Genomic DNA, 24114 nt, shown 5'->3' with positions numbered 1-24114 from the left:
TTGAAAAGGCCAAATTTTAACAGAACATAGCGGGAGAGATGAGCTGTGGAGAGAACATGAAAAGGCCATATTTTAACAGAACATAGCGGGAGAGATGAGGTGTGGAGAAAGAACATGAAAAGGTCATATTTTAACAGCACATAGAGGGAGAGGTGAGCTATGGAGAGAACATGAAAAGGCCATATTTTAACAGAACATAGCGGGAGAGATGAGCTGTGGAGAGAACATGAAAAGGCCATATTTTAACAGAACATAGCGGGAGAGGTGAGCTGTGGAGAGAGAACATGAAAAGGCCATATTTTAACAGAACATAGCGGGAGAGATGAGGTGTGGAGAAAGAACATGAAAAGGTCATATTTTAACAGAACATAGCGGGAGAGGTGAGCTGTGGAGAGAACATGAAAAGGCCATATTTTAACAGAACATAGCGGGAGAGATGAGCTGTGGAGAGAGAACATGAAAAGGCCATATTTTAACAGAACATAGCGGGAGAGATGAGCTGTGGAGAAAACATGAAAAGGCCATATTTTAACAGCACACAGAGGAAGAAGAGAAGCGAGCTGTGAAGAGAGGTATTGAAAAGGCCATATTTTAACAGAACATAGCGGGAGAGATGAGCTGTGGAGAGAGAACATGAAAAGGTCATATTTTAACAGCACATAGAGGGAGAGGTGAGCTATGGAGAGAACATGAAAAGGCCAAATTTTAACAGAACATAGCGGGAGAGATGAGCTGTGGAGAGAGAACATGAAAAGGTCATATTTTAACAGAACATAGCGGGAGAGATGAGCTGTGGTGAGAGAACATGAATAGGTCATATTTTAACAGAACATAGCGGGAGAGGTGAGCTGTGGAGAGAACATGAAAAGGCCATATTTTAACAGAACAAAGCGGGAGAGGTGAGCTATGGAGAGAACATGAAAAGGCCATATTTTAACAGAACATAGCGGGAGAGGTGAGCTGTGGAGAGAACATGAAATGGCCATATTTTAACAGCACACAGAGGAAGAAGAGAAGCGAGCTCTGAAGAGAGGTATTGAAAAGGCCATATTTTAACAGAACATAGAGGGGGAGATGAGCTATGGATAAAGAACATGAAAAGGCCATATTTTAACAGAACATAGCGGGAGAGATGAGCTGTGGAGAAAGAACATGAAAAGGCCATATTTTAACACCACACAGAGGAAGAAGAGAAGCGAGCTGTGAAGAGAGGTATTGAAAAGGCCATATTTTAACAGCACATAGAGGGGGAGATGAGCTGTGGAGAAAGAACATGAAAAGGCCATATTTTAACGTAACGGGAGAGGTGAGCTGTGGAGAGAGAACATGAAAAGGTCATATTTTAACAGCACATACAGGAAGAGGAGAGGTGAGGTGTGGAGAGAGAACATCAAAAGGTCATATTTTAACAGCACATACAGAAAGAGGAGAGGTGAGGGGTGGAGAGTGAACGTCAAAAGGTCATATTTTAACAGCACAGAGCGGGAGAGGTGAGCTGTGGAGAAAGGACATGAAAGCATAGCTTTAAGTGGGGTGAAAAAACTGTGGGGTCTCTCAAAGGGGCGTGGCCAATGTAATTCAAGGCGTGGCTTAAAAACACGTAAGCTAAAAATCTGTGCTTAGCATAGTGACCCACCCGACTTGTATTTTTCTGTTTCTGTCATTGCATCCAGATATATGATACAATAAGTAACATCATACCTACAACAAGTCAGGACTTTTGGCTTTGTCAATGGTTGTTAGTTGCATAAGATAAATAAGCAGCAACTATGGTTTGTATATAATATTGAAAAAGCTTCCACTTAAAGCCCTGGTGACACAACGACAATGTTGTGCTCCTGAGTTTACAAAAGAGAAGGAAAATCCAGAGAGAAAATGACTCTCTTTAAAGGATTTCCCTTCCCCTACAAAGCTCACCTGACATGATGTAACTTCTCCACTAGTGAGAAGTGAGCAGTGTGAGCACGCGCACATCGATGTGCCTGCTGTCACTGCAGTCCAGAAAAAATGGACTGCCTGTGCCAGGGCACAAAACAGAGCCCGATAGAGACCGTTTTGAGGCACCCTTTAGAAAACTGCTAGTGCTCAGCACCGGTGAGACCCGGCCTACTTAAAGCCCTGCATGAAAGGGTCACATTTTAACAGCACACACAGAAAGAGTAGAGGTGAGCTGTGTAGAGAGGACTGCATTAAACAATATATATTGCTTTATTTCAAAATAATAACAGACATGGTGGTCTACAGACCCTAGCAGGCCACCATCCCCATGATGGCTATTATTTCTAATGGGTTGCAAAATGCGACCAACCTCATTAATATTCATATCCATGAGCTAGGTCGATTTGCGCCCAACTAGGAATTGCCACAGTGCAAAGTTTTCTTACATTAGAAACTGAGCTTTCCTAATTGCGATTCGATAAGAATGGCAATTTGGAAATAGCAATTCCTGATTTTTGTACCCCTGGCCTTAGGCAGAGTCTAAGAGGGAATGTGGAGAGTGTATGTACTAGGCTGGTCTGTGAGGTGATGGTTCGATGTGCAAGGCTGAAGACCAGTAAGTGAGCAGTCTAAGAGACAGTGCTTAGGTTATAAAAAAAAAAGAATAAGTGCAAGGCTCTCGTCAGTAGGCCAATGCTGCTTGCACCACCCAGTGCCCCCGCCAACGCTGCCAATGATAGCAACAACACAACTACTAACCAGCACTCTTCTACAAGTGTGACAATTCTGACTATTTCAGGCCCCCCAATGCTATAAGAATGGCAGGTAATAATCATTTTAATGTATATTGAATTATTAATTAACTGTTGTGGTGGTCATCTCCAAATTAACCATACAGTGCCACCTTGTGGCAGACTGTCACTAGCGCTGGTGTTGACAATTAAGTGCCGGTGCTGTGCACCGGAATCCACTGGCTCAAATTAAGCACTGAGGAAATGTGTGTGAGTACGGACACAAGGCCATATGATGTAAGTTTCAGAAGGAATATCTAAGGCAATTGCACAGGGCAGAGTGATGTGTCTCAGATGAAGTGTGTATGAGTGCCTTCAAACAGCAGAGCTGTATGTGAGTCTCTGAGGCAATGTATGAAAGTGTGTGGACAAGGCTAAGCAATATATGTGTCGCAGTGGCAATGTGTGCAATGCAGAGTACCACTGTGCAGTGTGAGAGACTCAGAGGGCATGTGCAAGTAAGGCAGTTTTTATGCACCATAGACATGATTCGAGACAGGTGTTACAGCATTTTAAACAACTGTTAGGAAATGACAAAAAGTTGCCTGAAAGACATTTTTGCAATTTATAAGTAAGGTAGGACTAGAAGACATGGTACTAGCACGTGCAGCGCAAGATTCCAGAGGTTACGTTGTTAGCAAGATAGATGGGTTTAGCTGAGTCATGCATAGCATGAGGTCCCGTGGGGAAGCAACGGTTCATGTACAGGGGCAAGCATGCACCTCTGAACATGTCCATGTGAAGGATACATGCTCCAGACAGGAACGGTAAAGCTTTCCCATTCAGTAATCACCATGGTGCTCTGGGCGAGTCATACCCGGTATTGATCTGGCGAGGCACGTGGTGCTCCGTATGATAAGGTCTGACCCTAAAGGGGATCGGCAGGATCTCCATTGTTTCCTGCTGTAATAATCAATACACTCTTCCTCTTTACGTCATCACCTCTCTTCAGGATCAATGCCTGCTGCAAGCTTGTGACCCAACCCTTCCATTCAGGCTAACTGGGAAGTTGGCGTAGTCCCAGGATGATGCTGGGTGCCCACCTGTGTCAGGCATGTGCCATCATCTTCCTAGCTCCCCATCATCCTTCTTCAGGCCACTGATATAGTGGCGTCTGCTGAGCCCTCTGGACGCTTGGGAGCCATCGGGTGGGTCCTGTAGAACAGCTCAATGTGAGGGATCTGACCAAAGGCTCCTGGGACCCCGCAGTCCTTGTCAGCCCCCTGATACAGCAGGATCTGCTGAGCCCTCTGGACGCTTGGGAGCCATCGGGTGGGCCCTGTAGTACATCTCAAAGTGAGGGATCTGACCAAAGCCTCCTGGGACTCCGCAGTCCTTGTCAGCCCCCTGATACAGCAGGATCTGCTGAGCCCTCTGGATGCCTGGTAGACATCGGGTGGGTCCTGTAGAACAGCTCAATGTGAGGGATCTGACCAAAGCCTCCTGAGACCCTATAAGCCCCCTGATACAGCAGGATCTGCTGAGCCCTCTGGATGCTTGGGAGCCATCGGGTGGGCCCCGGAGAACATCTCAATGTGAGGGATCTGACCAAAGCCTCCTGGGACCCCGCAGTCCTTGTCAGCCCCCTGATACAGCAGGATCTGCTGAGCCCTCTGGACGCTTGGGAGCCATCGGGTGGGCCCTGTAGTACATCTCAAAGTGAGGGATCTGACCAAAGCCTCCTGGGACCCCGCAGTCCTTGTCAGCCCCTGATACAGCAGGATCTGCTGAGTCCTCTGAACGCTTGGGAGCCATCGGGTGGGCTCCGGAGAACATCTCAATGTGAGGGATCTGACCAAAGCCTCCTGAGACCCTGTAAGCCCCCTGATACTGAAGGATCTGCGGAGTCCTCTGGACGCTTGGGAGCCATCGGCTGGGCCCCGGAGAACATCTCAATGTGAGGGATCTGACTAAAGCCTCCTGGAACCCCACAGTCCTTGTCAGCCCCTGATACAGCAGGATCTGCTGAGCCCTCTGGACGCTTGGGAGTCATCGGGTGGGCCCCGGAGAACATCTCAATGTGAGGGATCTGACCAAAGCCTCCTGAGACCCTGTAAGCCCCCTGATACTGAAGAATCTGCGGAGTCCTCTGGACGCTTGGGAGCCATCGGGTGGGCCCCGGAGAACATCTCAATGTGAGGGATCTGACTAAAGCCTCCTGGAACCCCGCAGTCCTTGTCAGCCCCTGATACAGCAGGATCTGCGGAGTCCTCTGGACGCTTGGGAGTCATCGGGTGGGCCCCGGAGAACATCTCAATGTGAGGGATCTGACCAAAGCTTCCTGGGACCCTGCAGTCCTGGTCAGCCCCTGATCCTGGAGGATCTGCTGAGCCCTCTGGACGCTTGGGAGCCATCGGGTGGGCACCGTAGAACAAGTCAATGTGAGGGATCTGACCAAAGCCTCCTGGGACCCCGCAGTCCTGGTCAGCCCCCTGACACTGCAGGATCTGCTGAGTCCTCTGGATGCCTGGCAGCCAGTGAGCGAGCCCCAGAGAACATCTCAATGTGAGGAAATTTACCACAGCGTCCTGGGACCTGGGAGCCCCCATCCTTGGTCAGCCCCATTTTACTGCAGGATCTGCTGAGTCCTCTGAAGGCCTGGCAGACATCGGGTGGGTCTTGTAGAACATCTCAATGGGAGGGATCTGACCAAAGCCTCCTGGGACCCCGCAGTTCTGGTCAGCCCCCTGATACTGGAGGATGTGCTGAGCCCTCTGGACGCTTGGGAGCCATCGGGTGGGCCCTGTAGTACATCTCAATGTGAGGGATCTGACCAAAGCCTCTTGGGACAACGCAGTCCTAGTCAGCCCCTGATACTGGAGGATCTACTGAGTCCTCTGGATGCCTGGCAGCCATCGGGTAGGCCCCGGAGAACATCTCAATGTGAGGGAATTTACCATCGCCTCCAGGGTCCCAGCACTCCGTCCCGAGACCCGGATACTGTGGGCCCGAGAGCCAGTCAGCAGGAGAACCGGCCGCAGCAGGGCCGGGCAGGCCCCGGTGGCACCGAACAAGAAAGCCGGCGCGGGCTGGGGAGCAGCGCGGCTCGTGTTTGTTTTGCAGTGTTGTCGATAACAGTCACACGGGCGGCTGGGGAGCAGCGGGGACTCGGGGCAGAGATTCGGCGGACGTTCATCCGAGGCCTGCTCTCTCTCCCCGGCGGCCCTGGGGCCAGGCTCTGCCGCGTGCGCAGTGCGCCCTCCACACGTGCGCTCGGGGCCGGGGGCCCTCTGGCCTGCAGTGGCCCCACGCCGGACGCAGCGTAAGAGGTTGTTTTGAAGGAAGGCCCGCGTGCAGGTTTTCTGGCTGAATGGGCTTAAGGGGCGGAGTGGTCGAATAGATAGATCACAGTGTGATAATAACTGAAGACTGGTACACACCATGCCAGGTCTGGCACCGTCAAGCAGTCTTGGCTTTGTATTTCAACAGTACATAGAGGGGCGTATTGACTCATTGTAGGAACGGCAAAAGTAAAATGATCAGTTACACAATGCAGGGGACCACGTGGCCTTGTTGGGCATTCAATAGATTGAAGAGAGAAGGTGGAAGTGACGTGCAAAGATTGGGTTTGAGGTCCTACTGACGACATGACATCTTTGTTTTTTCAAACAGGTGGACCGAAGGCTGGGCACGAACGCCTACAAAGGGCCTGGAGACGCTGGAGTGTAGCAGGCAAGCAGAGCAGAGAAGCAGGCGGCGAAGGCGGCCACAGATCTTCAGCTGCACCTAGCAGCGTCACCACGGCAACCGGAAAATACAATTAAAAAAAGGCCAGTGAGGCAGAAGTAGAGTGGATGAGAGTGTTGCTCCTTACCTTTGGACAGACGGAAGTGGAATAATTATGCAGAGGAGAAAAGGGGATTTGAGAGATCCGGCTACACCGCGTCAACGGGAAGTGTCCTTTCAATAAAGGTGCATGGCTGCGGCAGAGGTTCTTGCCATGAGCTCTGCGAGAGGCTGCACTGCTGCCTGACACCGCACCCCCGTGGCAGCGAGCCGCTTCGCCCCGCCTGCCTTGGTCCACCAAGTGCTGCCCATCTTGGCTTTCAGGGTGCCCAAGACTCAAGACTAAAAAATCAGAGAAGCTCTCTTCCAAGGCAGACAGAGGGCTCAAGAGCATCTCCAGTTACTCTCTGCTGTACCATGGGATGTCGGCAAAGCTCTGAGGAGAAAGAGGCGGCTAGGCGCTCGCGCCGCATTGACCGCCATCTGCGCTCTGAGAGCCAGCGCCAGCGCCGTGAGATCAAGCTCCTTCTCCTGGGAACCAGCAACTCTGGCAAGAGCACCATCGTCAAGCAGATGAAGATCATTCACAGCGGTGGCTTCAACCTGGAGGCCTGCAAAGAGTACAAGCCTCTCATCATCTACAATGCCATTGACTCGCTCACCCGCATCATCCGCGCCCTTGCCACCCTCAAGATTGAGTTTCACAACCCTGACAGGGCTTATGATGCCGTCCAGCTCTTTGCCCTGACTGGTCCGGCTGAGAGCAAAGGTGAGATCACACCAGAGTTGCTGGGTGTTATGAAGCGCCTGTGGTCTGACCCCGGGGTGCAAGAGTGCTTCTGCCGATCCAATGAGTACCATCTGGAGGACAATGCCGCTTATTACTTGAATGACTTGGAGCGGATTGCGGCCCTCGACTACATCCCGACCGTGGAGGATATCCTGCGCTCCCGTGATATGACCACGGGCATCGTGGAAAACAAGTTCACCTTCAAGGAACTCACTTTCAAAATGGTGGATGTGGGGGGGCAGCGGTCTGAACGCAAAAAGTGGATCCACTGTTTTGAGGGTGTCACAGCAATCATATTCTGCGTGGAGCTGAGCGGGTATGACCTGAAGCTCTACGAGGACAACCAAACGGTGAGTTGGATCGTTTTAAAGTCAGTTGGTTTGGTAGAAATTGTTGGTGGCTTTTATGAAGACATGTATTGGTATTTAGAATGCTTAAACTTGGAGAGTGCACAAGGGAGCAATGCATAACACAGAATCAGTTCAATTGTGGTCTTATAAGGTTGATGTGACTGGTATGTGGGCTTATAAGGTGGATGTGACTGGTATGTGGGCTTATACGGTAGATGTGACTGGTATGTGGGCTTATACGGTAGATGTGACTGGTATGTGGGCTTATAAGGTGGATGTGACTGGTATAACTTTGTGGTTAGGACAGCATAGTTATGGTTGGTACACTGGTGTGCCTCATATAACGTAGGTGGTGTTCTAAGGTCTGTATGCCTTGTACCACGTGACTGCTGTTTGTAAGGAGTTGGTAGAAAGGTAGTTGCAATAGAAAAGAGATTGATGCAGTTTGTATACACTGGTTGTATTTGATGTTCAGTGGATAGGGTTAATATAACATTTGCTCTGGGTACATGGTGAATGTGCTTTACATAATGGGTATGGTATGAACGTGGATGTGTTCAATTAAGTATAGTTGCTTTTCAAGTAGGTCAGTGGGTTTATGTAAGTTGGTTGCCGTTGGTGTACAGCTGATTGTAACAGAAGAAGCCCACTTCAGAGGTAGTTGTGCTCATTCAAGAGGCAGTCAGTTGTGCTCATTCAGGAGGCAGTTGTGCTCATTCAAGAGGCAGTCAGTTGTGCTCATTCAAGAGGCAGTCAGTTGTGCTCATTCAAGAGGCAGTCAGTTGTGCTCATTCAGGAGGCAGTTGTGCTCATTCAAGAGGCAGTCAGTTGTGCTCATTCAAGAGGCAGTCAGTTGTGCTCATTCAGGAGGCAGTTGTGCTCATTCAAGAGGCAGTCAGTTGTGCTCATTCGAGAGGCAGTTGTGCTCATTCAAGAGGCAGCCAGTTGTGCTCATTCGAGAGGCAGTTGTGCTCATTCAAGAGGCAGTTGTGCTCATTCCAGAGGCAGCCAGTTGTGCTCATTCAAAGGCAGTTGTGCTCATTCAAGAGGCAGTTGTGCTCATTCAAGAGGCAGTTGTGCTCATTCAGGAGGCAGTTGTGCTCATTCAAAAGGCAGTTGTGCTCATTCAAGAGGCAGTTGTGCTCATTCAAGAGGCAGTCAGTTGTGCTCATTCAAGAGGCAGTTGTGCTCATTCAAGAGGCAGTCAGTTGTGCTCATTCAGGAGGCAGTTGTGCTCATTCAAGAGGCAGTCAGTTGTGCTCATTCAGGAGGCAGTTGTGCTCATTCAAGAGGCAGTCAGTTGTGCTCATTCGAGAGGCAGTTGTGCTCATTCAAGAGGCAGTTGTGCTCATTCCAGAGGCAGCCAGTTGTGCTCATTCAAAAGGCAGTTGTGCTCATTCAAGAGGCAGTTGTGCTCATTCAAGAGGCAGTTGTGCTCATTCAGGAGGCAGTTGTGCTCATTCAAAAGGCAGTTGTGCTCATTCAAGAGGCAGTTGTGCTCATTCAAGAGGCAGTTGTGCTCATTCAAGAGGCAGTCAGTTGTGCTCATTCAAGAGGCAGTTGTGCTCATTCAAGAGGCAGTTGTGCTCATTCAAGAGGCAGTTGTGCTCATTCAGGAGGCAGTCAGTTGTGCTCATTCAAGAGGCAGTTGTGCTCATTCAAGAGGCAGTCAGTTGTGCTCATTCAAGAGGCAGTCAGTTGTGCTCATTCAAGAGGCAGTTGTGCTCATTCAAGAGGCAGTTTTGCTCATTCAGGAGGCAGTTGTGCACATTCAGGAGGCAGTTGTGCTCATTCAAGAGGCAGTTGTGCTCATTCAAGAGGCAGTTGTGCTCATTCAGGAGGCAGTTGTGCTCATTCAAGAGGCAGTCAGTTGCGCTCATTCGAGAGGCAGTTGTGCTCATTCAAGAGGCAGTCAGTTGCGCTCATTCGAGAGGCAGTTGTGCTCATTCAAGAGGCAGTCAGTTGTGCTCATTCAAGAAGCAGTTGTGCTCATTCAAGAGGCAGTCATTTGTGCTCATTCAAGAGGCAGTTGTGCTCATTCAAGAGGCAGTCAGTTGTGCTCATTCAGGAGGCAGTTGTGCTCATTCAATAGGCAGTCAGTTGTGCTCATTCAAGAAGCAGTTGTGCTCATTCAAGAGGCAGTCAGTTGTGCTCATTCAAGAGGCAGTTGTGCTCATTCAGGAGGCAGTCAGTTGTGCTCATTCAAGAGGCAGTTGTGCTCATTCAAGAGGCAGTCAGTTGTGCTCATTCAAGAGGCAGTCAGTTGTGCTCATTCAAGAGGCAGTTGTGCTCATTCAAGAGGCAGTTGTGCTCATTCAGGAGGCAGTTGTGCTCATTCAGGAGGCAGTTGTGCTCATTCAGGAGACAGTTGTGCTCATTCAAGAGGCAGTTGTGCTCATTCAAGAGGCAGTTGTGCTCATTCAGGAGGCAGTTGTCCTCATTCAAGAGGCAGTCAGTTGCGCTCATTCGAGAGGCAGTTGTGCTCATTCAAGAGGCAGTCAGTTGTGCTCATTCAAGAGGCAGTTGTGCTCATTTAAGAGGCAGTCAGTTGTGCTCATTCAAGAAGCAGTTGTGCTCATTCAAGAGGCAGTCAGTTGTGCTCATTCAGGAGGCAGTTGTGCTCATTCAAGAGGCAGTCAGTTGTGCTCATTCAAGAGGCAGTTGTGCTAATTTAAGAGGCAGTTGTGCTCATTCAAGAGGCAGTCAGTTGTGCTCATTCAGGAGGCAGTTGTGCTCATTCAGGAGGCAGTTGTGCTCATTCAAGAGGCAGTTGTGCTCATTCAAGAGGCAGTTGTTCTCATTCAGGAGGCAGTTGTTCTCATTCAGGAGGCAGTTGTGCTCATTCAGGAGGCAGTTGTTCTCATTCAGGAGGCAGTTGTTCTCATTCAGGAGGCAGTTGTGCTCATTCAGGAGGCAGTTGTGCTCATTCAGGAGGCAGTTGTGCTCATTCAGGAGGCAGTTGTGCTCATTCAAGAGGCAGTTGTTCTCATTCAGGAGGCAGTTGTTCTCATTCAGGAGGCAGATGTGCTCATTCAGGAGGCAGTTGTTCTCATTCAGGAGGCAGTTGTGCTCATTCAGGAGGCAGTTGTGCTCATTCAGGAGGCAGTTGTGCTCATTCAGGAGGCAGTTGTGCTCATTCAGGAGGCAGTTGTGCTCATTCAAGAGGCAGTTGTGCTCATTCAAGAGGCAGTCAGTTGCGCTCATTCAAGAGGCAGTTGTGCTCATTCAAGAGGCAGTCAGTTGCGCTCATTCGAGAGGCAGTTGTGCTCATTCAAGAGGCAGTCAGTTGCGCTCATTCGAGAGGCAGTTGTGCTCATTCAAGAGGCAGTTGTGCTCATTCAGGAGGCAGTTGTGCTCATTCAAGAGGCAGTTGTGCTCATTCAAGAGGTAGTTGTGCTCATTCAAGAGGTAGTTGTGCTCATTCAAGAGGCAGTTGTGCTCATTCAAGAGGTAGTTGTGCTTGCTTTAATAAAGTTGCTTCTTGATACAAGGTGGCTGGCGTTAGTATAATGTAGCTGTTGATGTAAGGTGGATATGGTGTATATATATCAATGGGATGAGGTTGCTGTAAGGTGAAAGGGGCTGAATAGGTATTAGGTGGTTGGTTTTAAACCAGCGGTTGCCAGTCGGTGGTTGATGTGGATATGCAGCAGGTGGGATTTGAGTGAGGTGAATGGGGTTGGATTGAGGTGGCTGAATAGGTATTAGGTGGTTGGTTTTAAACTAGTGGTTGCCAGTAGGGGGTTGATGTGGATATGAAGCAGATGGTAGATGCCATTGTTATAAGGAGGCTATGGTTAATAGGCTGGGTCTATGGTTGGTATAAAGATGACGTTGTTGGTATATGTGGGATGTGTGTGCGTGTGTAAGGTAGGTGACATCAGGTGGGTGGGGGTTAGATCCAGTAGATGTGGTTAGATTATGGTGGTTGTGGCGTATCTGAGGTTTTTTGTCATCAAGTACGTACAACATGGTAAAGCTTCTCACAATCAGTAAAACCCGGCAGTAATGTCACTCCGCCTTCAATCCTACTTGAAAGGGGCAGGTGCCCAGAGTACCTGCACTGGTTTCAGCCCTGAAGGATGAACGCCGGCACTTCTCAGCAGGGTCACCTTACTTTCAATGAAGGAGAACACACACTACTCAGTCGTAAGCAAGCACTCAGGGACAGTCAGTGTCTGCACTTCTGTGCTTGCATTTCAAGCACTGATTGTAAACCCCACCGTGAAGGAAGGAAGCTGTCATTCTATTCTCCTTCTTTCCTGACCTACTGTCCCTCATTCGGTCACTCCTTGTCCTTACTTGACCCTACTTTCTGCTTCTCACGTTTCCTCCTCTACACTGACTGTTTCAGACGTGCACTCCCTCCTTGCAGTCACTCTCCCTTCTGAACCCTAGACCTCAGGGCCTGACATGGGGCTGATGCACTGCTCCAAAGGTCCCAGATGTGCTCACTCTCCTCAGCTGTCTTGATACACTCCCTTTATCTCTTCGCTGGCTGTCTCAGGCGTTCACTCCCTCCTTGCAGTCACTCTCCCTTCCGAACCCAAGGCCTCAGGGCCTGGCATGAGGCAGGGGGCTGGGACACACATCCTAAGGTCCCAGCTGTGCTCACTCTCCTCAGCTGTCTTTATACACTCCCTTTATCTCTCCGCTGGCTGTCTCAGGCGTGCACTCCCTCCTTGCAGTCACTCTCCCTTCCGAACCCAAGGTCTCAGGGCCTGACATTAGGCAAGGGGCTGGTACACTGCTCTGCTCCCAAGGTCCTAGCTGTGCGCACTCGCCTGCAGCTGTCTTAGTTTATACACTCCCTTTAACTCTTCTCTGGCTGTCTCACACTTGCACTCCCTCCTTGCAGTCAATCTCCCTTCTGAACCCAAGGTCTCAGGGTCTGACATGAGGCAAGGGGCTGGTACAGTGCTCCAAAGTACCCAGCTGTGCTCCCTCGCCTGCAGCTGTCTTTATACACTCCCTTTATCTCTTCACTGGCTGTCTCAGGCGTGCACTCCCTCCTTGCAGTCACTGTCCCTTCTGAACCCAAGGTCTCAGGGCCTGACATGAGGCAAGTGGCTGGTACAGTACTCCAAAGTACCCAGATGTGCTCACTCTCCTCAGCTGTCTTAGTTTATACACTCCCTTTAACTCTTCTCTGGCTGTCTCAGACTTGCACTCCCTCCTTGCAATCACTCTCCCTTCTGAACCCAAGGTCTCAGGGCCTGACACGAGGCAAGGGGCTGGTACAGTGCTCCAAAGTGCCCAGCTGTGCTCACTCTCTTCAGCTGTCTTTATACACTCCCTATATCTCTTTGCTGGCTGTCTCAGGCGTGCACTCCCTCCTTGCAGTCACTCTCCCTTCTGAACCCAAGATCTCAGGGCCTGGCATGAGGCAAGGGGCTGGGACACTGCTCCAAAGTACCCAGCTGTGCTCACTCTCCTCCGCGGTCTTTATACACTCCCTACTCCCTTTATCTCTTCACTGGCTGTCTCAGGCGTGCACTCCCTCCATGCAGTCACTCTCCCTTCTGAACCCAAGGTCTCAGGGCCTGACATGACGGAAGGGGCTGGTACAGTGCTCCAAAGTACCCAGCTGTGCTCACTCTCCTCCGCTGTCTTTATGCACTCTCTTTATCTCTTCGCTGGCTGTCTCAGGCGTGCACTCCCTCCTTGCAGTCACTCTCCCTTCTGAACCCAAGGTCTCAGGGCCTGGCATGAGGCAAGGGGCTGGTACAGTGCTCCAAAGTACCCAGCCGTGCTCACTCTCCTCAGCTGTCTTTATACACTCCCTTTATCCCTTCTCTGGCTGTCTCAGACTTGCACTCCCTCCTTGCAGTCACTCTCCCTTCCGAACCCAAGGTCTCAGGGCCTGACCAGAGGCAAGGGGCTGGGACAGTGCTCCAAAGTACCCAGCTGTGCTCACTCTCCTCAGCTGTCTTTATACACTCCCTTTATCTCTTCGCTGGCTGTCTCAGACGTGCTCTCCCTCCTTGCAGTCACTCTCCCTTCTGAACCCAAGGTCTCAGGGCCTGGCATGAGGCAAGGGGCTGGGACAGTGCTCCGAAGTACCCAGCTGTGCTCACTCTCCTCAGCTGTCTTTATACTCTCCCTACTCCCTTTATCTCTTCGCTGGCTGTCTCAGGCCTGCACTCCCTCCTTGCAGTCACTCTCCCTTCTGAACCCAAGGTCTCAGGGCCTTGACATGAGGCAGGGAGCTGGGACAGTGCTCCAAAGTGCCCAGCTGTGCTCACTCGCCTGCAGCTGTCTTTATACACTCCCTTTATCTCCTCTCTGGCTGTCTCCGACTTGCTCTCCCTCCTTGCAGTCACCCTTCCTTTTGAACCCAAGGTCTCAGGGCCTGGCATGAGGCAAGGGGCTGGGACAGTGCTCCAAAGTACCCAGCTGTGCTCTCTCTCCTGCAGCTATCTTGATACACTCCCTGTAACTCTTCTCTGGCGGTCTCAGACTTGCACTCCCTCCTTGCAGTCACTCTCCCTTCTGAACCCAAGGCCTCAGGGCCTGGTATGAGGCAAGGGGCTGGGACAGTGCTCCAAAGTACCCAGCTGTGCTCACTCTCCTCAGCTGTCTTTATGCACTCCCTTTATCTCTTCTCTGGCTGTCTCAGACTTGCTCTCCCTCCTTGCAGTCACTCTCCCTTCTGAACCCAAGGTCTCAGGTCCTGGCATGAGGCAAGGGGCTGGTACAGTGCTCCAAAGTACCCAGCTGTGCTCACTCTCCTCAGCTGTCTTTATGCACTCCCTTTATCTCTTCTCTGGCTGTCTCAGACTTGCACTCCCTCCTTGCAGTCACTCTCCCTTCTGAACCCAAGGTCTCAGGGCCTGACTCGAGGCAAGGGGCTGGTACAGCTGTGCTCACTCTCCTCAGCTGTCTTTATACACTCCCTGTAACTCTTCTCTGGCTGTCTCAGACTTGCTCTCCCTCCTTGCAGTCACTCTCCCTTCTGAACCCAAGGTCTCAGGGCCTGACACGAGGCAAGAGGCTGGGACAGCTGTGCTCACTCTCCTCAGCTGTCTTTATACACTCCCTGTAACTCTTCTCTGGCTGTCTCAGACTTGCTCTCCCTCCTTGCAGTCACTCTCCCTTCTGAACCCAAGGTCTCAGGGCCTGGCATGAGGCAAGGGGCTGGGACAGCTGTGCTCACTCTCCTCAGCTGTCTTTATACACTCCCTGTAACTCTTCTCTGGCTGTCTCAGGCGTGCACTCCCTCCTTGCAGTCACTCTCCCTTCTGAACCCAAGGTCTCAGGGCCTGACATGAGGCAAGGGGCTGGGACAGTGCTCCAAAGTACCCAGCTGTGCTCACTCTCCTGCAGCCATCTTGATACACTCCCTGTAACTCTTCTCTGGCGGTCTCAGACTTGCACTCCCTCCTTGCAGTCACTCTCCCTTCTGAACCCAAGGCCTCAGGGCCTGGTATGAGGCAAGGGGCTGGGACAGTGCTCCAAAGTACCCAGCTGTGCTCACTCTCCTCAGCTGTCTTTATGCACTCCCTTTATCTCCTCTCTGGCTGTCTCAGACTTGCTCTCCCTCCTTGCAGTCACTCTCCCTTTTGAACCAAAGGTCTCAGGGCCTGGCATGAGGCAAAGGGCTGGGACAGTGCTCCAAAGTACCCAGCTGTGCTCACTCTCCTCAGCTGTCTTTATGCACTCCCTTTATCTCCTCTCTGGCTGTCTCAGACTTGCTCTCCCTCCTTGCAGTCACTCTCCCTTTTGCACCCAAGGTCTCAGGGCCTGACATGAGGCAAGGGGCTGGTACAGCTGTGCTCACTCGCCTGCAGCTGTCCTAACACACTCCCTATCGCCGCCCAGATCTCACGAAGCACTGTGTACAGACAAATAAAGGAACAACCCGTGTTTGTTGTGGTCTCAGACCTATAGCCTGGAGCTCGTGCCCAGAGAACTCTGCTTTCTACTCCCCAATGTACTGGGCTGTGCAGGTGAAAAGCCCCCCGGACCGTACATTTTTATTATTATTATTTTAAACATATTTTATTCATTTTTGCAAACAACAAATCGTAAAATAGAAACATACAAGATATCAGTGCCAGTATCACTAATATGCGGCCAGTGCTATCAGTTGTACTTTGGTAAAAGGCTTCAGCAATAGATACTTTAACACTTCGGGCCAAAAATCCAGTCAGGCAATTGTATATACAATATACATATCTCCATCGTCGTACTGTTTCAATGCAAACATAAGGAAAAGTAAAATAGAGTAACCCCCCCCCCCCCTCAAATAATAACTACCCTGTCCCTCCCCCTCCCAAGACAGACTCACTGCAGTTCATTACCATAGGCTGTAGGGCGGCAGGTATCTTTGTCGAACTTTTAACTCGCACATTATCCTGGCACAAATGGGTACTCGCAGGGTCTGTTATAGATCTGCCTCACATATTTGCTACACAGCCTATTAATGTTACCAAGCCACCAGTGCAGTGAAGGCTGAGAGGCAGTGAACCGTTCCACCATCCCCTTCCATTGGCCGGAGCCTACATTGGAAGGGTGTTTATTGCGCGTCATCGTAAGGAGGGAAGGAGGCCGAAGGCAGTTCTTACATGAAGTCACATAACTCACAGGGCGTGTGCCAGGGGTTATTGTATTCACTACTTGTAATGAATCAGGCGGACTGGAATGACAGTAACGAGGGCCAACATTGTATAAAGGTTTACTCACATATGTGGCACGGACAGTCACATTACACTTTGGGCAATGTTATTCCCTTTCCTGCTTTTTTAACCGTCATCAATGCTTTCAGGCCACACGTTTTCTCAGTGGTACCGGTATGACTCCTGACCACAGCATTCAGCACCGGAAACTGACCAGTTCATGTTCATAAAGGGTCTGCACAGTGTGGCACCATGGGTGGCCCTCTGTTGAAGTCAATTCTGACCCGTTTGAGCTAGAATTGTATGTTTCATTGAAATCTGCAAACTATGCAGCAGGACTGAATCATGTGGCGTGGCACATCTGTAATTATGCAGAAAACGCAGCAGCTGCAGAATGGCATAACACCTGTGATGCTGGTCATGATAGGAAGAAACATCACCAGGCCCCCCAGCTTGTTTCACATCCTTACTCTGCTGCTCCTTTATGGAGGAAGCGTTGTGCTTGTAGCGCCTAGAGCAGGTATGGAATCTGCGCTGAAAAAATAAACGTGTTAATTGGAGGTTGGAACTGGCTGCCAGTGATAAGTTACGCAGTTTAATGAAAGTCGTTTTAGAAGTAGTTTAGACGGGGTGGTGACACGCAGGCAGATTCCTCCCTTCTTATGATGCACTCCAGCGGCGCAGGAAACAAGTATATTCCCATAAATGCTCTCTTCTCATCTGTAGTCTGTGAATTCTGACAAACAACTGTTCAGAACAAAAAAACGATTAACGAGGTATTACTTTGATTGTGTAAACAATGCTCGTCATTCTGCCCAGTGACCTGCATTACACTTGGCCTGCTGGCTCACTCTGTAATAACTTGTTTGAGTACAGTATTGGAGCTATGTCCTTTTCCTATTCAGTGGAGTAGTGACGTCACAGCTGTACTGTGACAAGAGGGGGTAGTGAGTTGAGTGAGGTAAAAGGGAAAAGTGACATATAAATTATATGAAACTGTCACAACTTAATTGTAAGGCAAAACAATTTTAAGCCACATAATGCAGATAAAGTTCATTGGTTTGCAATATAGATTATTTACAAAGACCATGTACAAACAGAAACACAGTGTGAATTGCACTGTTGGAAGTACTGGCAATATCGTATTGTCGACGTTTCGACCCCTGGACGTAGGTAGGTTAGTTGGCTCCTTACTAACGGGGTCTTCTTCAGGATACAAGAGACGGTGTAACAAGGAGGAATGGCACCAAATTAGAAGGTGGACATATAGTCAAAGTTGGCTTGGCGTCAGAAGGCGCAGGGGCTGAAAAGCTCCGGATGAGGGTGGGGTGAGTGACACTTATTAGCAATTTCAGTTAGATCGGAGAAATTAATAGCTCCAACATCACACGCCGTGGCGCACCATCGGTGGGGAGAGTGAAATTAATCACAAACGAAATTCAGCCTCGTGAGAGACGGCAGCACCCGCTATCCTCAGAGTTCATAGGAAAAGCCTTTTCCTACGAACTCTGAGGATAGCCCGCTCACCCCACCCTCATCCGGAGCTTTTCAGCCCCTGCGCCTTCTGATGCCAAGCCAACTTTGACTATATGTCCACCTTCTAATTTGGTGCCATTCCTCCTTGTTACACCGTCTCTTGTGTCCTGAAGAAGACCCCGTTAGTAAGGAGCCAACTAACCTACCTATGTCCAGGGGTCGAAACGTCGACAATATGATATTGCCAGTACTTCCAACAGTGCAATTCACACTGTGTTTCTGTTTGTACATGGTCTCTGTAAATAATCTATATTTCAAACCAATGAACTTTATCTGGATTATGTGGCTTAAAATTGTTTTGCCTTACAATTAAGTTGTGACAGTTTCATATAAGTTATATGTCACTTTTCCCTTTTACCTCACTCAACTCACTACCCCCTTTCCTTCCTATGGCACCCCGCACTGTTTGATCAAAGTCGATTTCATTTATGAAAAATGCGTATCTTGCCAATGTGTGATTAAATAACATTTTGACATCATTTTTTCTGTACTCATTGTCATCGATTTTGTGTTAGCTCTTAATAAGTCTGTATACTCTGGGACCTTTTTTCCCCTATACTGCTTAATTACCCAGGTCCCAGTGATTTTTGGGTTTACCCTTTGCTTTAACGTACTGTGACAAGAGGCAGGCTTCTGTGCAGTGATTGCCTGCTCTCATTATTGACAAGTACAGGGCTTGGCATAGGAAAGTGGCGGTAAATGCTTGCATGTATGGGTTTGCGAGGGGAGGGGGTGTCACCAGTCCACAATGGCTGGACTCAGAGGTGAAGAGACAGTTGTTCTTATGCCGCCTCATGTGAAGGGCCCCCTCTGTGGGGACCTCGGTCATCCATAGTTGGGGTTTCTTCTGCTACTGTGTTTGCGAGCAGCACACATGTTGGATGGAGTAGGTGGAAGCCATACAAAAAGGATTGCGTGTCAAATCGCATCAGTCGAGCTATGGCGATGCCAGATGAAATGAGAACCAAGCATTGAGGGGACCACAATGAGATGGGGAAGCCAGCGGCGGCTCCTCCGCTGTGGCGGAGGAGCCTCGCCCCCCTGCCATCACCTTCAAAAACGTGAAAATAAAACCGGTTTTAAACCGGTTTCTGGTTTTATTATTGTTTTATTTTTCTCCTACGTGTGGCGAGTCTTGGGGGCTGGGACAGGGGGATGACAGGCACTGAGGGGGAGTGGTAGGTGCACTGCTCTCAGTGCGCATGTGGGTTTGGCCAAACCCTCATGCGCACTGAAACTCTCTCCAACCCGAGCTGTGTTGCCGGGGTGGAGACAGCAGGCACAGGCTCCCAGTCACCCGGGAGGGAGAATCGAGGGCGCTCAGGCCAATCCTGATGCTACTCTCATGCTGTGAGAGCAGCGTCACAATTGGCCGCAGGGGATTCTGGGAGCCTGTCTGCAGAGGAGCAGGAAATCACGATGCGGCTGAAAAGAAGGTAAGTTCTTATTGTTTATTATTCTTTTTTTTGTCCTAGTCCATCCACTCCCCCAGACCCGACCCCCTGTCCGAACACCAGCCGCCACTGGGTAAAGCTTTGATTCTCAGGAGTCTCCATCATGTACCACTGAGTCCAGGAATGAAGTAGGCCTTCATGGCAATGAGCGCAGAAGATTTCTTACCTCCCATATTTCCAATATGAAGACTCTTCATTCTTAATGGCTATTTCGAGTTTGGCTTGAAATGAGAGCTCACCTGAAACAATTGCTTTATTTGATCGGTCTAATGCTCTTCTCACATCTGCTTTTGGGATCACGTCAGGGAGAAAGGGATAAGTTGCACCTATATTTGCAGTCTTGCTGTTTAGGTCTGGTCTAGAGGCAGCTTTATGTGTTTCATTAGCCTTATGTAATAAAAATTCATATATATCGACGCAGTGGAAGGCAGAATTACCAAAACGCGTTGGTCAGCTTTTATGCTTTTTCTTATAAAGGATTTGTTTTTTGACAAACTGCAGTGAGTGCTGCCCTACTACTTTTGGTATTCACAGAAAGCATTTAGTAGTAGTAAAGTTAGGATTTTGTCTTAAGTTTGACTTAAGTTTGACTTAAGACAGACTTAAGACAAACTTAAGACAAACTTAAGACAGTCTTAAGACAGTCTTAAGACAGTCTTAAGACAGACTTAAGACAGACTTAAGACAGACTAAAAACTAATACATTTGATCACAATTTTTTTTAACTTTAATTGACGTCCAGGATAAATATAAAAAAGGAATAATAAATGAGCCACAGGAGCTGATCATTTATTATTCACTGCTTCTTGCAATGAGCGACCCATAATGCACTGCAACACATTTTGTTCAGCTTGGTGGTGCTCCTGAACCATCAGTGCAGCAGCCCCCTGTCTCTTGGGTCACTGAATCAATGTCCTTAAAAGTACTCACCATATTTTTTAAAGCAGTCCAAGCTGAAGCTCGATGGTCTTCAGCTGGAGTGGAAGGCCTTTTTGTGACTGTTTCTAAGATCAAATTTTGTGGGCTGAAAAATGTTAAAGACTCAAGAAATTTTGGTTTTATATTAAAAAAAAACAATTATGTCGCTGAGTCTTACTCTGAATATTTTTCAGACGACAAACAGTAATAATAACAACTATGTTAAAAGACTCACAGACAAAATTAAAACTTTATAAAACATTTTTGTAATATTCACTATTATGAAACATTTCATTGTATGCATTACTGAAATATACATTTGGTTAAGAATATTGGTGATTTTGGAGACAGATGATAGATCTGCTTTATACATATTGACATACTCATTCCTTGATAAAGCCAATAGGCCCACTTGATATATTTTGGTCTTGTGATTCTTTGGCAAAGTCTGTAAGTCTGCCTGAGTGCAGCCAAGACGTGCAAGACCAATCGCACACTGCGTATGCTAGAAGGGCATGTGTGGGGTTGGCTGCTTGGAAGGGGTTGGATGCCAGTATGAACCACACGCCACACACAGTCTTTGGCATGAGGTTGCTTGTTTGTGAGGGGTTGGACACATGGCCTGGCTTTGGGCTGTGCGCAGTATGGTGATGACTGCCTGTGGGGGGCTCGATGCAGGAGTACCTCAAACCTACCAACCTACCAGCCATCCCGAAATACAAATATTTTTGATCCTTCATTTCTTAAAAACTACTGTATAGATTTCAATCAAATCACCAAATCACGTTTCTGAACCATGATCTAGCTTCCACCCAAATTTTATGTAATTCTGTTCAGCAGTTTTTGCGTTAGCGCTGCTCAAAAAAGTCTATGTAAAATGCATGGGGATTTTGTGTATTGGGACCACACTTTTTTCTCGGCCCCAGCTTGTAAAGGAGCTGCGGTATATTGGAAATTTTCGTGAATATTCGTCAAATGGTGCCAAAGTTATTAGCAAAGCAAGAAAAACAGACCTAACTATAACTACTCAGTGGCGGCTACAAACCAAAAGCTAAAATGATGTTACAGTTAGGTGGAAATTTCAGTGACAACTTAACGTTTTCAACAAAAAAAAACCCACAGGTTTTCACCTGTTACCGTTATCTCAAGTAACTATATCTCACACCTTCACCATGCACAGCTAATTACCCCACATATTACATCATTAATGATATGTTCTATAATGTCACTGATAATATCAAAACATACATTAATTTATTGGATGTCATCCTGCATCACAAGACTTTTCCTACAGCATAAAAACAAACAGAAATAAATATGTGATTAGTTTGGATTAATGTCCTCAGTGTGCTAGTCAGGTATGGTATCCTCCTGGGCCTAGACCAGTCTCTACAGGTCCGATCAGGCCTCTGCGTGCAACCCCACGTGGGCGGTGGTCCCTCAGCTCCTCGGTCCCGCACACAGTCCTCGGGCCCCCACCCTGGATGCCCCCCTCAGGCAACGAAGTCTAGCGGCCTGTTGAAGCCACCCCTTGCGGTTCATGTACTGGCTGTACTTACGCTTCTAACTGACACTGATGGCGTAGGCCTTGATGGAGCCCTCTACCTTGCGACCCCTGGTCAAGTCAAACTCAGCGAAGCCCATGAACTTAATCATCTTGATCTCCTGCTTGGTGCAGCCCTCCAGGTCCTCCTCCATCAGCTCCTTCTTAGCGGGCTGGGACGGCAGTGACTCGCTTTTGGCTGGGCTGACAGGGTAGCTGGATGATGAGCGGGGGCGGCAAGGCTTCAGGGAGGGCTGCGGTGGCGAGGCTTTCAGGAGTGACGGTGTTGACAGTCGCATTCCCAGAAGCAGGAGCAGCTGCAAAGATGCTCTCTAGAACCTGAGCGGCTGAGGCAGCACTCCCTGTGGAGGGGCGGGAGTGGCTCCGGCCCATGGCTGGGAGAGTCACCAGTGGCGGGTGAGGGCTACAGCGGCTCAGTGAAAGCACCGGTATCCAGTTAGCGCTTCCTCAACAGCCAATGACCATAGAGAGGAGAATGGTATGTTAGTGCCGAACTTATAATATCACTGCAACATTTGCAATGACATAATTGACGACAAAACTGTGCATGGCGGGCGAGAGTTATAGTTACATTAGGGCACGAGTTATTGTTACTTGAGATAAGTGCAACTGGTGAATTTCAATATTTTTTTTAATTTAAAACGTTACGTTATCACTGAAATTTTCATCTAACTATAACATCACTTTAACCTTGGTTTTCAGTTAATATAAATATATATTATATATGTATCTGTCTTGCACTATGACAGCATTTTGCCTGTTCACGTGTTGTAACTATGTCTCTCGGTTACAGTAATTCTGAGCCAATAGTTATTTTCCCCAAGAAGAATCATATTTTCCTGCGATGTGCATTAAAACTTAAACGGGTTTCTATATCTTTTCTAAGTATGCCTCCCTGCTTGAAAACACCCATACTGCTATATTAAAATTATTTGTGATGGTTAATTTATTTTCAAATGTAACATTTCTGTTAAAGACTACCACGTTCAGACAATGGCATTTTTTTCTTCTTTTTACTATTTTTGGCATGTGCCTTTCCATACTTCCGCTCATTGTAACACAAGAATGAGGAAACATTTTGTCATAATAAAGCCTTTGCTACCAGTGCTAACAAGAAGGAAATCATTTTGTTTAACAACGCCCCTATGACTATCACACCCCCTCAGGCCAATACCTTAATTAACTATAAATGTGCACAGCCCTCACCTGGAAACGCAAAGTGCTTATATGGATTACTGATTAATGCACATTCACTCATTAAGCCTGTCGTAGACTTCAGGGAACTGCTTGTTGCCCGCAGTCCGGCTATTGTAGCCGTGACATGGAACATTCCACTCCAGATATTGCCAAGGCTTTACCTTCTGACTATTTGCTACCCCATGTTATTCGCCCTTTGAAGGCTGGGGGGAATAACTCTGGTGTGCAAATGTGTGCTGCGGCTGACCATCTGGGAAAGCAGCCTCTGCCAGACTGTGGATTCTTAGGTTTGAGCATCACGATGAATCATCCACTGGCTATGTACATAGTTGATTGACCCATAGGTAGCAACACTAACACATTTCTCTTGTCCCTCCAGAAGTTTGTTTCTGTTCATTTCAAACATTCAGGAGTAATGATTTTGGGTGATTTTAATTTGCATCTAGACAATGCCAATGATAGTCAGGCCAAAGAACATAAGAATATTTGTAACTCAATTCATCTCAGGCCAGTTGCCGCCTGTTCCACACACACCAGAGGCCTCACACTGGATAATTTGTTTGCCCAGGAATCTGTGGACTGATTAGCAGAGGCCCTGCAACTCCCATGGACCGATCACAAGCGCCTTTATTTTAACATTAATCTCCGTACGAGCATTGCCCCCCTCCCCCCAGCAACTCCCTGAGCACATAGGTCATCTAAACTTAATGTCCTGCAGCTTGCACAATGATTAGAGTCAATCAGGCCACTTTTTATGGCAACATTGCAAACATGACAGAGCAGTTGAACTCTTAGGCAGAAAAGGTCCATGATGTAATCACTCCTATTAGGGCTATTAAGTCCTATCACTCAATCAATCAAAACATTTATAGAGCGCGCTACTCACCCGTGAGGGTCTCAAGGCGCTGAAAGGAGGGGGGTGCTGCTACTGCTCGAAAAGCCAGGTCTTGAGGAGTTTCCTGAAGGGGAGATGGTCCTGGGTTGTTCATAGGTGTGCGGGGAGGGAGTTCCATGTTTTGGCTGCCAGGTAGGAGAACGATCTTCCTCCGGCGGTGGTTCTGCGAATCTGTGGAACGGTGGCGAGGGCGAGGCTGGCGGAGCGGACCTGGCGAGTGGGAGTGTAGAGCGAGAGGCGGTTGTTGAGGTATTCGGGGCCTATGTCGTGGAGCGCTTTGTGTGCGTGGGTGAGGAGCCTGAATGTCATCCTCTTGTTGACGGGAAGCCAGTGCAGT

At 48.7% G+C, this 24114-nt stretch overlaps 2 protein-coding genes across 2 annotated transcripts in view; one reads left to right on the top strand and one right to left on the bottom strand.

Annotated features, from left to right (window-relative positions):
• The window catches only part of RSPH14 (radial spoke head 14 homolog), a 530513-nt gene that overhangs the window by 200227 nt on the left and 306172 nt on the right, over positions 1-24114 (bottom strand). The gene's annotated exons all lie outside the window — the stretch shown is intronic.
• GNAZ (G protein subunit alpha z) overlaps positions 1-24114 on the top strand; it is a 291338-nt gene that overhangs the window by 59657 nt on the left and 207567 nt on the right. Inside the window, exon 2 of the mRNA XM_085636403.1 lies at positions 6342-7595. Coding sequence (XP_085492529.1) covers positions 6873-7595 — 723 coding nt within the window. The 5' untranslated portion in view covers positions 6342-6872. The remainder of the gene's footprint in view (positions 1-6341; positions 7596-24114) is intronic.

This window comes from Triturus cristatus, chromosome 11 (genome assembly GCF_964204655.1).
Source record: "Triturus cristatus chromosome 11, aTriCri1.1, whole genome shotgun sequence".
Lineage (NCBI taxonomy): Eukaryota > Metazoa > Chordata > Amphibia > Caudata > Salamandridae > Triturus > Triturus cristatus.
The sequence above is the reverse complement of the archived record's forward strand: the minus strand, read 5'-3'. Positions and strand labels throughout refer to the sequence as shown.